The sequence below is a fragment of the Rhododendron vialii genome, chromosome 2a (assembly GCF_030253575.1).
Source record: "Rhododendron vialii isolate Sample 1 chromosome 2a, ASM3025357v1".
Taxonomy (NCBI): Eukaryota; Viridiplantae; Streptophyta; class Magnoliopsida; order Ericales; family Ericaceae; genus Rhododendron; species Rhododendron vialii.
In genome coordinates, this window is record NC_080558.1 from 17,071,762 (window position 1) to 17,083,964 (window position 12,203).

At 37.3% G+C, this 12,203-nt stretch overlaps 1 protein-coding gene and 1 long non-coding RNA gene across 2 annotated transcripts; one reads left to right on the forward strand and one right to left on the reverse strand.

Annotated features, from left to right (window-relative positions):
* Window positions 1-3,713: 3,713 nt before the first annotated feature.
* On the reverse strand, window positions 3,714-6,905 carry LOC131311157 (CRIB domain-containing protein RIC10-like). Its single transcript, XM_058338495.1, has 4 exons — window positions 6,768-6,905; window positions 5,064-5,164; window positions 4,843-4,945; window positions 3,714-4,025 (listed from the first exon to the last, which is right to left on the reverse strand). The coding sequence occupies exons 1-4, from the start codon at window positions 6,823-6,825 to the stop codon at window positions 3,802-3,804; spliced, it is 486 nt and encodes a 161-aa protein (XP_058194478.1). The 5' UTR covers window positions 6,826-6,905; the 3' UTR covers window positions 3,714-3,801.
* LOC131311162 (uncharacterized) lies at window positions 6,845-7,978 on the forward strand. Its single transcript, XR_009195424.1, has 3 exons — window positions 6,845-6,934; window positions 7,618-7,829; window positions 7,868-7,978. It is a non-coding gene; the product is annotated as an uncharacterized LOC131311162 (long non-coding RNA).
* Window positions 7,979-12,203: the final 4,225 nt, after the last annotated feature.

The window sequence follows — 12,203 nt, forward strand, 5'->3', positions numbered from 1 at the left end:
GTGCATGAGTATTTTAACTTTTGCAGTCGCATGCAAAAGTTTCGAACGGGGGACATGTTGCTCAGATGGTATAAATTTGACTGCAGAGCAAGATAATGTTGATGGAAAGAGTTAGAGGGAAATTAAATGCATGCACTTGGAAAGCATTTGTTTACTTGAAATTTGATACCTCGAATGTCTGTGTTAAGCTGACATGCACCTCGATTAATCTTATAGGACACATTCCACAACTTACTTGCGGGGATCCTAATTAAAATTGGAGTTTGAATCTTTATGGACCAGTCCTGTAAGACAGTAAGAATTGATAATGCCTTAGAGGTTTCGAATCGTAAAACACATCAGGATGGAGCAAAGCCTAATTACGTCCCAGACCTTCATGACTACTAGACCAAACATTCGGGTACTATTTGTCAGTTTATTAGTACCAATTGATGGCTTCAAAGTTTAAGATGTTTTCTTGTTCAATCACTGTACGTATAGTTTCCACTGAATTTGCATTTAATTATTATCATCACAAGCACTTGTCCTTTATGCTAGTTTCTAACAAATTAGTGGTGTTCCCAATAACTTTTGGTGGTAATTTTACGTTCTGGTATAGACGCATACGTTTTGTAAGAACATTTCCAGCAGCCTCGCCTCTCCTCGGCCAAGTCAAAGTGGCGACCCAATCCACCCTTTTTCGGTTTCCAGCGGACTTGGTAGCCCCTTGCCAGTCCCCCTCAGCCCCTCGCCACACCCAGCGAGAGGTACAGAAGGCTCGCTTGTCCTATCTCTCTCTGCTGCTCCTTTCTCTCCCCTCCAAAACAGACCGGCAACGAGATTTTCCACTCCGATGAGTCAAATCTGTTTGCTTCGAGGTACTCCGGCGAGTCACAGATCTCGTTCGCATCAAGTTCGAGTGACCCCGGTGAGTTTCTACGCTCGCAATTCAAGTCCTTCGGCGAGTTTCTCCGTTGGAGTTTTTGATCCTTTGGCGAGTTTGCTCCGACTTTGGCGAGTTCAAGTTCTCCAGCAAGTTTTTTGTTGGAAACCTGTGTGAAAGTTGAGTCTCACATCGGATAAATAAAAAAAGAATTAGATCTCAATATACAATTGGTTGGCATACCACTTACAAGGCTTAGTCTTTTAAGTGGATATGGGTCATTCAACCCAAGTGATGTTGTTTGGACTCCGTGGATATTTCCCAATGGATTGGGCCTACATACTTGAGAACCTCAAGCGGATCAGACTCTCAATATTTCTCTATTTGGGTTTTTGGTCCTCTAGCAAGTTCATTGTTTGGAATTTTTCAGTATATATACGTATATAAGCGTATGTATGATTTTTGTGATTTTATTGAGGCAAATGGCTAGATTGTTGAGTGTTGCATTTGTTTGGCGGCTAGCCAAGAGAGAAATCCTAACCAAAATGGCTAAAAATTTGCTTAGCCCAATGGAGATGCTCTAGCTTAGACGTAAGTTGTAACAACGCACATCTTATGCTTCTATTTTTCAATTGAAAAACACTTATTATATTAAAGTTGTCTAAAAGTTGACTGAAAAGTATCAATTTTGGTACTTCAAATTCTGAGTTTCAGAATCTAACTTTTACCGTATCTATAATCTAACTTTTTGACCTTTACGGAATGGACGTGTTTTTATCATACTAATTTATGGAGATAGCTAGGTCGATAGGATCTATACTTCATTGACATATTTATCTTCAGTGTTAAATATAGTATTTAGAAAGTCATGTTGTTAATTATGGAGGAGTTGGTACGTAAAATATATCGTTTTCAACAAAATTCCCACTTAAAATAAATTGGATCCCCAGAGATATTAATGATATTATCAAAGCACTATGATTTGACTTTGCTATATTGGCCCTCAAGAAATTTATTCATGTCCCACCTCCTTAGGTATGGTAATTACTCCATTATTAATTGAAGAAAAAAGCTTGCTTTGTCTATAATCATTAATGGCTTTCTAGACTGCTAAGAATGAGAAAACATTTTACGAGTAGGAAAATGACCCACTTAACATAACTATAAACTTCATCCACGACGAAGTGATATAACTTATTCGAATCCCATTTATGCTAAACATTCCAAACTTTTGGTCACTGGAGATTTGTTCGGTCGTTAACTTCAGAGTCCCATAATTAATCGAGGTGCGCGCAAGCTAACTAGTCCGGGCATCCGGTCTTAAAATTAGAAAAAGAAGTGATTTATATGATGGAATATTGGAATGGCAAAACATGCAGGTGCTATACTGGTACGAGCTATTAGTTAATTATCTCCTAAATATACTACTCCATCTCTCTGTAGTTTTCTATGATTATTTAAGTAGCTGCTCTCAATTTCATTAATCACCTTGTATTTGGAAAACGTACAGGCTAGGTTCCGCTTAATTTTTTAGTTCGTTCCTTTTTAAACTTTTGTTAGTTTTGGCAAAAAAAAAGAATTGAAATTATTCATTCTATCTTGACGAAGACAATAGAAAATGTAAAAAAAAAAAAAAAAGAAAAGACCGAAAGCTTAGAAAGGTCAATAAATGCAAAAACAAGTCTGAACAAACTGACTTTTTTGGCATATTGTTGTGTTTTTCTGATCTTTTTTCAAGTTTGATTCATGTTTTGTTTTTCTTTTTTTATTTCTCTCGTCCCAACAAATCCAAAAAGTTAAATGATTTGATCGAAATCTAAATAGGCGACTAAAAGAAACTACATTAAAACAGTCCAAAATCAACCTTAATAGCATTCCCCATCTATGTGCTGGAAAAGTTATTGCTAGCTTTTTTTTTACCTTTAAATGTATTAGTCCCAAAATAATTAATGTCTGGTCTGTGAAACGAGAACTTAAAAATAATATGAATTTTTCAAGAAAAAAAATGCAAACTTTTTTCAAAAATTTACAAAATATCCATGAGTTCTTTTATTTCATTAAAAAAATTGAAATTTTTTTGAAGAAAATTTATTATTTTGAAGTCCTCATTCTACGGATCGAAAAAAAGAGAGACCAGATAATAAGACAGTATTGGTCTTTGGATTTATCTACAAACCACCTTTGAACTTTGTATGGCCCAAATAAAAATAGCCCAGATATCAGCCCAATCTCAAGATTGGACCCAAATGTAAAGACAAGTACAGCAGAGCCCACAATTTCTTAGAGACAAAAACCAAGAAGTTCAACAAAAATTTTTTTTTGTCCATATGGTAAGAAACTTTCATTGATAAAAAAGAGTACATCAAAAAAGACGATTATCGTTCCACACAGAGGATACAAGAAACCAATCAGGAGGTCTAGCTTCCCTAGTACGAATACCAGAAACCGCGGAAAAATCATTGTTATGAGCTTGGAACGGTCGCACAAAAATCAAAACTGAACCAGAGTAGATATATGGAAGCTAAACTGGACCGGTCTGGAGTCCGTATCTAGTTGCCACCCAGTTGCTCCTATTCATTCTATGCTCATATTTTTTTTTTTAATCTTACATTAGAAAAACTCCAACTTCTGTTAAATGTAAACCAAAAAATGAAAAGGACCAAAAGGGTTTCCATGGGCCGAATTTTCTCTGACCATACTTGTCATGTTTATCTCAAGAACATAAACGTGCCTGATCATTTTGCAATTTCTAGTGCACACAGCAGCTGCACATGTACCGTTGGACCTAACTTTGTGGCCCCGTTCCGTTAAGCGAAATAAGAGGTCTGCGTCTAGATGCAGTTGACTTATATGCGCTCCAAGTTTTTTTTTTCCCCCACTTTCAGAATCTCCAATTTTGCAAAGTTATTTATTCTTGGTGCCACCGAATACATTTAATTTTACATCACTTCTATGTTCGATGTTTTGGCATTGCTTTCGACAAATTTGGTTTTCGACTTGGCTGCTCGCGACGATCTTGATGATGAGGAAGATGACTTAGGGGAGGAAGTCGACTTGGTCTTCTTCCTCTTCTGCTTCTTCGGGATTTTGGGAATGCCCGTGGGCGGCGGTGCGTCTTTCAACATCTGATCAGACATTGGTTGCCTGTCCATGGATTCATAATCTGCAGCAAGAAAATGACAGTAAGATCAAATGGAAATGAATGGTAATCAAAAGAAAAAATAGTAATCAAGTATTTTACTATAAACTCAACTGTATATGCGCCTCTAACGAAGGCATAGTACTAGATCACGCGGGAACGTAGTTCATTTATTTCAAGCCAAATGTGTTCCGAGATCATGTTAATCACTATCTTATCATTATAATCTTTTGTTTCGGTGATGTTCTTGGCAATCTTTACAAAGGAACAGTTCTGATCATCGAGGCTTTCGGATTTGAAAAAAAACTCCCAAAAGACATCAACAGAACCGTCCAATCTCAAAAATAGGACTGCAAAAGGATCCTTTCCCTTTTGGATGCCCATGTAGTAGAAGCATTGCCTCGTGACACAAGAGCCAAACTTGGTCGGAGGCAAAAATTTCCAAAACCAGCTGGCCTTGCCTTTTTCCCATCTTTCAAAAGCTAGCTCCAAATTTCACAATATCAAGACGAACCCACCGCTTCTCTCTCTCTCTCTCTCTCTCTCTCTCTCTCTCTCTCTCTCTCTCTCTCTCTCAATACCTTTGTACTGGTCCTACAATTATATATCCCCTCTCATTCTTGGAGGATTGATCAGCATTCGACTCTTGGGGTCAAGCCGCAGAAAAGAATTAAAATTTTTTGTGAATCTCCTAGTTCCAACGTGGATAGTTTGTTTTTGATCGGATTAGGAAGGGGATGAGTTGAGGTGCGCATAAGATATCCCAAACACCCTTGACTGTCGGGAAAAAAAAAAGACATAATAAATGAGAGAAAATTGAGCAAGAGATGAATGCACAAACCTTGAGATGACCATGTGGATACTGCAGAACTAGAACCTCTTGTCTCGTTAATATTACTAATAGATGTTGCCGCGAAATTCGATGCCGTGTTGATCTCATTCATCTACAATATTAAAACAAGTACGATATAGTGAGATGCTTGGCAGCATCTCCAGCAAATAAAAAAATTGGCGAAGATTATACTCGAAAAATTGGATATCGATCAATTTGGAAATGCATACCCAAGTGGGTGCAGTACCAGAAGGGCCATCCCAGCCAATATGTGCAACGTGTTTAACATCCGTTGGGTATCCAATTTCAATCTCGCGCTCCTTTGTCACAACTACAAAAAGAAACAAAAATTCCACATTGGCCCCAGAGCATGTAGCTAGGTAAAAGAAAATAATCTGCAGACGTACATTTCAAGCAGAAAATTCATCCAGATTGATATGGCACCAAAAATTTAACTGCATACTTGGTGTCCATTGTCTATTGTAGGTAGATTTCGCTATAGTTGGAGGCCACTGTCTATATATTGTATCATATACCATAACAAAAGAGCGTTCTATTAGCATGCATCCAGCAGAAATCGAACTTACGAATTTTCCTCTAGTGTAGGATGGGCGCTTTAACTATTCCGCCATGGATGGAAAGAGACTCAGCGAGTCGGGAGGTGTGAACACACTTGCGCAAATTCGGGTAACAGCTACAAGGGAGAAATTGAAAGGAAATTGTATCCAACCAAGGATGGAGGTAAACTCGTAAGTTACCTAGGGTAAGGATTCAGTGGCGCCGCTACATTCAACTACGTGGGGTTGCCTGACCCATGGCGGGAAAATAATCAACTGCTATTGTACTCCTAATTTTGGAATAGATAGAAAATGACCCCATCAAAATATAGCGCTGACACTATAGCTAGGGTGCAAAACACCAGAAAATTTATCCCATAATGAAAACCAACCACCAACTCTCTCTCTCTCTCTCTCTCTCTCTCTCTCTCTCTCTCTCTCTCTCTCTCTCTCTCTCCAAGTATAAGCATACTTGGACTCCAATTACAATCTCATAAATAAATAGGACATTAATTATCAAGTTGTCAATTCTACGGGTTCTCTGTTTTTTTGTTATGTATTACTATCCTATAAGCAATATCTTTTCTCCAGTTAATAGTTGTTCTTATGGGTTGAAGGAGTTTTTACGGGGTTTTACTTAAATTTGAGTTCGAATATTGAAATGGTAATGGACGGGCTCTTATATGATCTTTTTAGCGTTGTATTTTTTATCTAGTTTAAAAAACATGGATATACAGTTATGAAAAGAAGCCGGTCATAATGCAAAATTCATCTTAAACTAAAAATAAACATTTCAACTTTCAATTTGTAAATGACCCCATACTTATAAAATCCTGGAGTCGCCACTAGGGATTATCATCTAGGTCTTATTTTGAAAGAAAAAAAATACCCCGTCACAGTAGGCGGGTCGCTTCCTCTGTCGTCCCCGGGGAGCTCTTGGCGAGGATGCCGAGGAGACCTTAGCATAAGTTGTGATTTCGCTAACAAAAGTGCTACACACACAACGGTTGTGTAAAACACAACACACAACCAATCTCTAGCCGTTTATTGCTGTAATAAATGGATAGGATTCGTTCAAACTGTTCCCCATAAAAGTTAAACTTTTCCTTGGAAGAATTTTTTTAAAATCTAGACCGTCCAAATACATCTGGATGGTCAGAATTTCGCACACAACCAACACAACGGTCGTGCAAGTAGCATTTTTGTTTCGCTAAAGTTGGTCAGTGGGGGGACTCAGTCGAGCTCCTTCAGAATTTTTACCGTTTTTTTTTTTATTACCTTTGTTTAGTCGATTTTGCGCCACCAACAAATGCAAAGGCCAAAACAAACGTAAAGGGGAGAGAAAACATACAAGAGAGATAATGAAGAAGGCATTACCAAAGATTTGGGAGATGTACTTGAATCCTTTGTAGATCCCTTTTATTTTGGTTGCCATTGGGAAACAAAAAAAGAAGAAGCAACAATCCGAATCGAAGAGCCGCCCCTGTTCTGATATTCTTCGACAGAGTAAGGGGAGGAAACACCACAAAAATGTGAAAGTGGTGGTTCCTTTTGCCTGTTAGAAAAGCAAATTAATATGCTTAGAGAGGGGGGTTTTTCATTATTCTTTTCACTTTTTCTATCAAAAGGTAATGGACGAAAGTAACAAATGGGGAGAATAATTTTTGATAACTCGGGTGTACGAGTCAGCTTACGAGCACCTCTGAATAACAAAGGGGTTACTATGAGCATTAAAAAATCTAGATTAAGATGTGCAAGGGTTTGGTTATGAAATAGGATTGTTATCTACCAATATTTGGAAATACATATAGATGGCATAGAAGTTTCATCCACTTCAAATTTTATGGAAAAAAAAGGGTAAAAAATAATAATGTTCCAATAATTCATTAAATTCATATTCAATCAAGGAAGAAATAAATCCTCCATCCAATTCTGAAAAATCATCTTTTTATTAAATCAATTAAATAGTGTGTGTGTGTGTGTGTGTGTGTGTGTGTGTGTATAACAAAAATTGGAAATTGTTTCCTTTCATCTCAAATGGTTAGAGAATTTTTAGATAAGTTGCGATCTTTTCCCATTTCATTTGATGTTGAAAAAAAATACTAAATTATACCAAGCTTTTTAACCACAAATTACTCAAATCTGATAAAATAAAAAGTAAGCAATGGAGAGATGTCAAACACTAAAACTACAATAACTCATAAATGAAGAAAAAAAAAAAAAAGAGTTGAAAAATTACCTTAGAGAGAGGGTGTGATAATGTAAGGAGAAGCAAATTCTCCTCCTCCTCCTCCAAATGATTTGTGCATTAAACCGTTTCCCATCTCTGTCTTATAATCCTCTTGGTGTGCATATATGCTTTCTTTTCTTTGAAATCAAACAAGAATTTTCGAGTAAAGAAGATTGAAGAGTTGGAAATGATGCTATTGAACAATGTTGGTTGAGAGAGAGAGAGAGAGAGAGAGAGAGAGAGAGAGAGAGAGAGAGAGAGAGAGAGAAGGTGTGGACAGCCACGAAAACCTGCCGAAGGGAAAGGAGAGGGGGTGGTTTGGAAGGAAAAGGGAGATATCATAGGATGGAGTCAAATTTAAGTTTTGGTAATATCTTCAAGTATTTGTCTTCTTGTAGTTCACGGTTAAGATAAGAGTGCCCGGACCAGTTTATGTGCTTCCCGATTAATTTTCATCTCGATCCGGTCAAAGATAGCCATGCATCCACGCCAGAACTAAAGGATTTAGAAGAAATTAGTTTCTTGTTGTGTGACCCAAAAATCAAAACGTGGTCAATTATATGAGGAGTAAACCCAGCAACCAACCGAACGAATCGTTCGGGTTTCTAAAGGGGTGCAATTGATGGTGAGTTGGTGGAATTGAGTTATTATTATGTGGTGCAATTGTCCTTTGTTTGTTGAACAAGTACTAAATTCTCTGCAGGGTCTGGCCCGTTCGGACAAATAAGCCACAATTGCTTATTTTTTGTTCTTATTCAAATTTTTTTTCGTATCACTTGGCTTATTGTCATTTTTTTTGAGGATTATTGCATCCTTACGACAAAAGGAATCTAAAAAGTTATTCCCTCCGTCCCTTTTTTATAGTCCTGTATTCCATTTTGGGTTGTCCCTTAATAAGTGTCCATTTTGTAAAGTTAGTGGGTAAAAGTTGGTGTATTGTCTATTTTATCCCTAAATGTAGATTTCTTTTTGAAAAGTAAGTGAGTAAAAGTGTAATGATGATGGGTAAGTAGGAAAAGTGGAGGAAAAAAATTGATGTGAAAGATATAATGATGATGTTTTTTTAATAAGTTGGAATTACGAAGCAGGACACTTAAAAAGGGACGGAGGGAGTAGAATTTTTGACCGAAATCCAATTTTTTTTTGAATAAAGACGAAAAAATTGGCTTATTGATTTTTTTTCGTCTTTATTAAAAAAAAAAAGGATTTCGGTCTCCTCTTATCGTGAGGATGCAATAATTCCCAAAAAAATAACAATAAGCCAAATGATACGAAAAAAATTTGAATAAGGACAAAAAATAAGCCAAAGTGGCTTATTTGTCCGAACACCAACTCACCTTGCACCCGTGATTGAATTTCACTTTCTTCTTTGATTAGTTAATAAAGTAGCTTTTTTTAATTTGGAGTATTGTTTAGTAATAATTTACTAATCACATTCAAGACTGTGGACTTTACTTTTTCCACCGATCAAGATAAAAGTGCAATTTTTTGCTGTCAAAAAAAGTGAACAAAATCAACCTCGTCTTGCGGAAAAGAATAAAAATTGAGTTGAATTTAAATTTCCTTGGTCATTGATTAAACGAAAAGTCTATGGGTTCATACACATAGGTACATACATCATCTACATACGCGTTTTAGATCCATATTGGGTCTCAAAAAAATTCTCCGAGCTTATTCAAAATATTTTTTTGGAGTTCCTGCAAAAAATAAACTCAATCCAGTATCGATAAAAATGTTTATAAAACATCAAACTTTTGTTTTATAATCCAGGCTTAGTTTATGAAGAAAAGTTTGATGTTTCACATATGCCTTTACTGATTTCGGATAGAGTTTATTTTTTACAGGGTCTTAAACAACTCATTTTGAACAAAATAAGCGGCTCGAATCAATTTTTTTTTGACCCGAGATGAGTCCAAAACGCATACGTACGCAATGTATGTACCTTTGTGTATGTACTTCTAGCGAAGCTCTTGATTAAAGTTAGAGGTGTAGCGATCTCAACTTAGACCTATTTATCCGTCAACGTCGGTCTACTAGGCCCCATTTCGCTAAAGTTTTTATTTTTGTAATACTTATTTTCTGTTTTACGAGACATGTTATTCTCTTATAATACATCACCTTTAATTCAAAAAAAATAAGTACTTATTTTAGTCGGTGGAACACACCCTTATAACCCTTCAAAATCCTCCTAATTCAAGTGGGATGAAAATGGATAACCCAATTCTAACCCGTAATTTTATGGTCTTAAACGGGTTAATTTCCATTGAATCGCAAATGGGTCCATATATAAGCTGTCTAACCTAATGACAAAATATCCATGGGGGTAAAAGATAACCAAATGCGCGCCATCCAGCCATTTCAACTAATCAGCGAGAAGTGTCATATTCATCACCTGTAAAGTTATCCATTGTTGATCTCTTTTCCCTCTCCCTAAGAATTCCAAAACCCTAGCCGCCCTCCTCCCTCCTTCCCCTCCCCTCAGGGTTTCACATCCAAATTGGGCGGCAGGAGGGGAGAGGGATCTCTTCCCCGTGGGTTTTTTCTCTCCGTGGAAGTGGACGATGGCTTTCCAGGAGGGCGGTTGTTGTTGTCTTTGGCGGCCGCAGCGCCGCTAGAGGCTGTCTTATGTCAACTCGTCTGCTTCTGGTTCGCTTCGTCTGTTGCGTATCTTGTCTACTGCTGGTGGCAGAGGATGGCAAGTTAAGGCTGCTGGGCACGGGGAGGGACGGCGATCGGTACTACAGAGGTTCCTATTTTGATTTAGGTTTTTTTTTTCTTCCTATTTTCTCCCCTATTGAGGGGGCTTTCCTAACCCCTATGTGGATGTGTTTTGGTTTTTGGTGGTTTGTTTGCCTAGTGTTGAGTTGATTGGAATTTGGTTGTGTGAGGTCCCGATTGTTTTTCTTGGTGTTTAGGCCTCTATTGTGGTTGGTGTATCCCTTCTTTGGGATGGCCATCTGTCCATTGTACTCTTCTTGTTATCAATGAAATATCCTATCATTTGAAAGAAAAAAAAAGAAGAAGATATCCATTGCTATGGCTAGGATTTTTTTATCTCATTAAGTGGGTCGAAGATCGAATCTTTCCATCTGCGTTTTAGTGTTATTCTCTTTGTATTTATTGGGATTATTTCTACTCCATGGTTCCGTTTATTTGCCAAGAATATTAGGCGGGAAAGTTAATCCGAAAAAAAGTGAATTGAAGTGAAGTAAAGGAAATGAAAATTTACTTTCCCGTGAGTATTCATTTGACAAAGGATTTTTTTCAGGAAACTAAAATGTGTTTGTTCATTTACCGAGAAAAGAAAATTTGTGGGAAAGTTCTTTTTGCAATGGCAAACTTTAGACAAAAATAAGTTTATGAATTAAGTAATCACCATGTTTTTGAAAATAATATACTTAATGAAACTTACTGTTGAAATAAATCTCAAATTTCAACTAAAACCGGTTACTTATTCAGACCATACAAAAAGAGAAGGTGAAAGATCCTTTGGTCGGAATCCAATTTGATGATGGTCCCAAATTTCTCTGTCGTTTTGCTTCAGAAGGTGAGGTTGTCATTAACACAATAGGGGGAGGGATAGATGGTTTGTTTGGGACATAAATGCAAAGATATATGATGAATATATGCTTCGTTTGTTTTTGTATATGGTATGAGTGGATGATGAGAAATTTCTTGTTCGCCCTTGCATTGAGTGGCAATGGGTAAAAATGAGAATGGTTGAGGGATATATTTGTCATTTAACGAGGGCGGATATATGACGACAGGAGGGGAGGCTGACATATTTATTCATCGTCCACCCATGCCACCTATATATAGTACAAAACAAACGAAACTTATACTCATTCTAATGTCCTAAAAAAATTTTGAGGCCCAAAGCGCAGGTCTTCCTCGCCTCCCCGTTGGGACGGGGCTATTTATACGTTGCTAAAAGTGTAGCAAGTGGTTAATGTAAGTTCCTTATTTGTTGTTGGCAAATTTCGTGACATTTCTGTGTAATTGAAATCCTATGTAATTGCTAGTTAGTTGTTTTACTGTTGGAGTTGGATCCTAGCTAATTAATAATCAGAGCCTCAACCGAAGTGGATTGGAGATTCAGGATGCAAGGGAAACTCAGATGCAGCAGGGTTAAATAGGCCGCTTAAGCAACCTGGAGGGACCGCTCAAGCAAGCTACCCGTGTTCGTATTCCTACGGCGGGCAAGCGAACTTCAAAGAGCATTAAAAGGTCGCTCAAGCGAGCTTAGAGCGAGCTTTGGAGACTGCTTGAGTGAGCTATGCTAGGTCAGAAATTCTATATATGGCGTGTTATTCTTTCAGAGCATCTCCAATCCACCTCTATTTCTCCAAAATAGAGGATGGATGTGACACATTGAGGGGAGATTTTATAATTTATTCTCTTTTTTCTTCACTTTTTGTAGTTTTTGGGAGAATTTTTGAGGGACCCACCGTCCTTTTTAGAGTTTGGTCCTCCAAAAGTAAATTTGGACCTCTAAAAATGGAGGATCAAAAGTAAATTTGGAGTACAAAATTCCTCCAAACTCTAAAAAGTACGATGGGTCCCTCAAATATTCTCCCAAAAAG

Coding starts and splice junctions, on each gene's coding strand:
- LOC131311157 (XM_058338495.1), bottom strand. CDS start 6,825: ATGGCAACCAAAATAAAAGGGATCTACAAAGGATTCAAGTACATCTCC. Junction 5,165..6,767: donor GTACATCTCCCAAATCTTTG/GTAATGCCTTCT, acceptor TTCTTTTTGTAG/TTGTGACAAAGGAGCGCGAG. Junction 4,946..5,063: donor CTGGTACTGCACCCACTTGG/GTATGCATTTCC, acceptor TTAATATTGTAG/ATGAATGAGATCAACACGGC.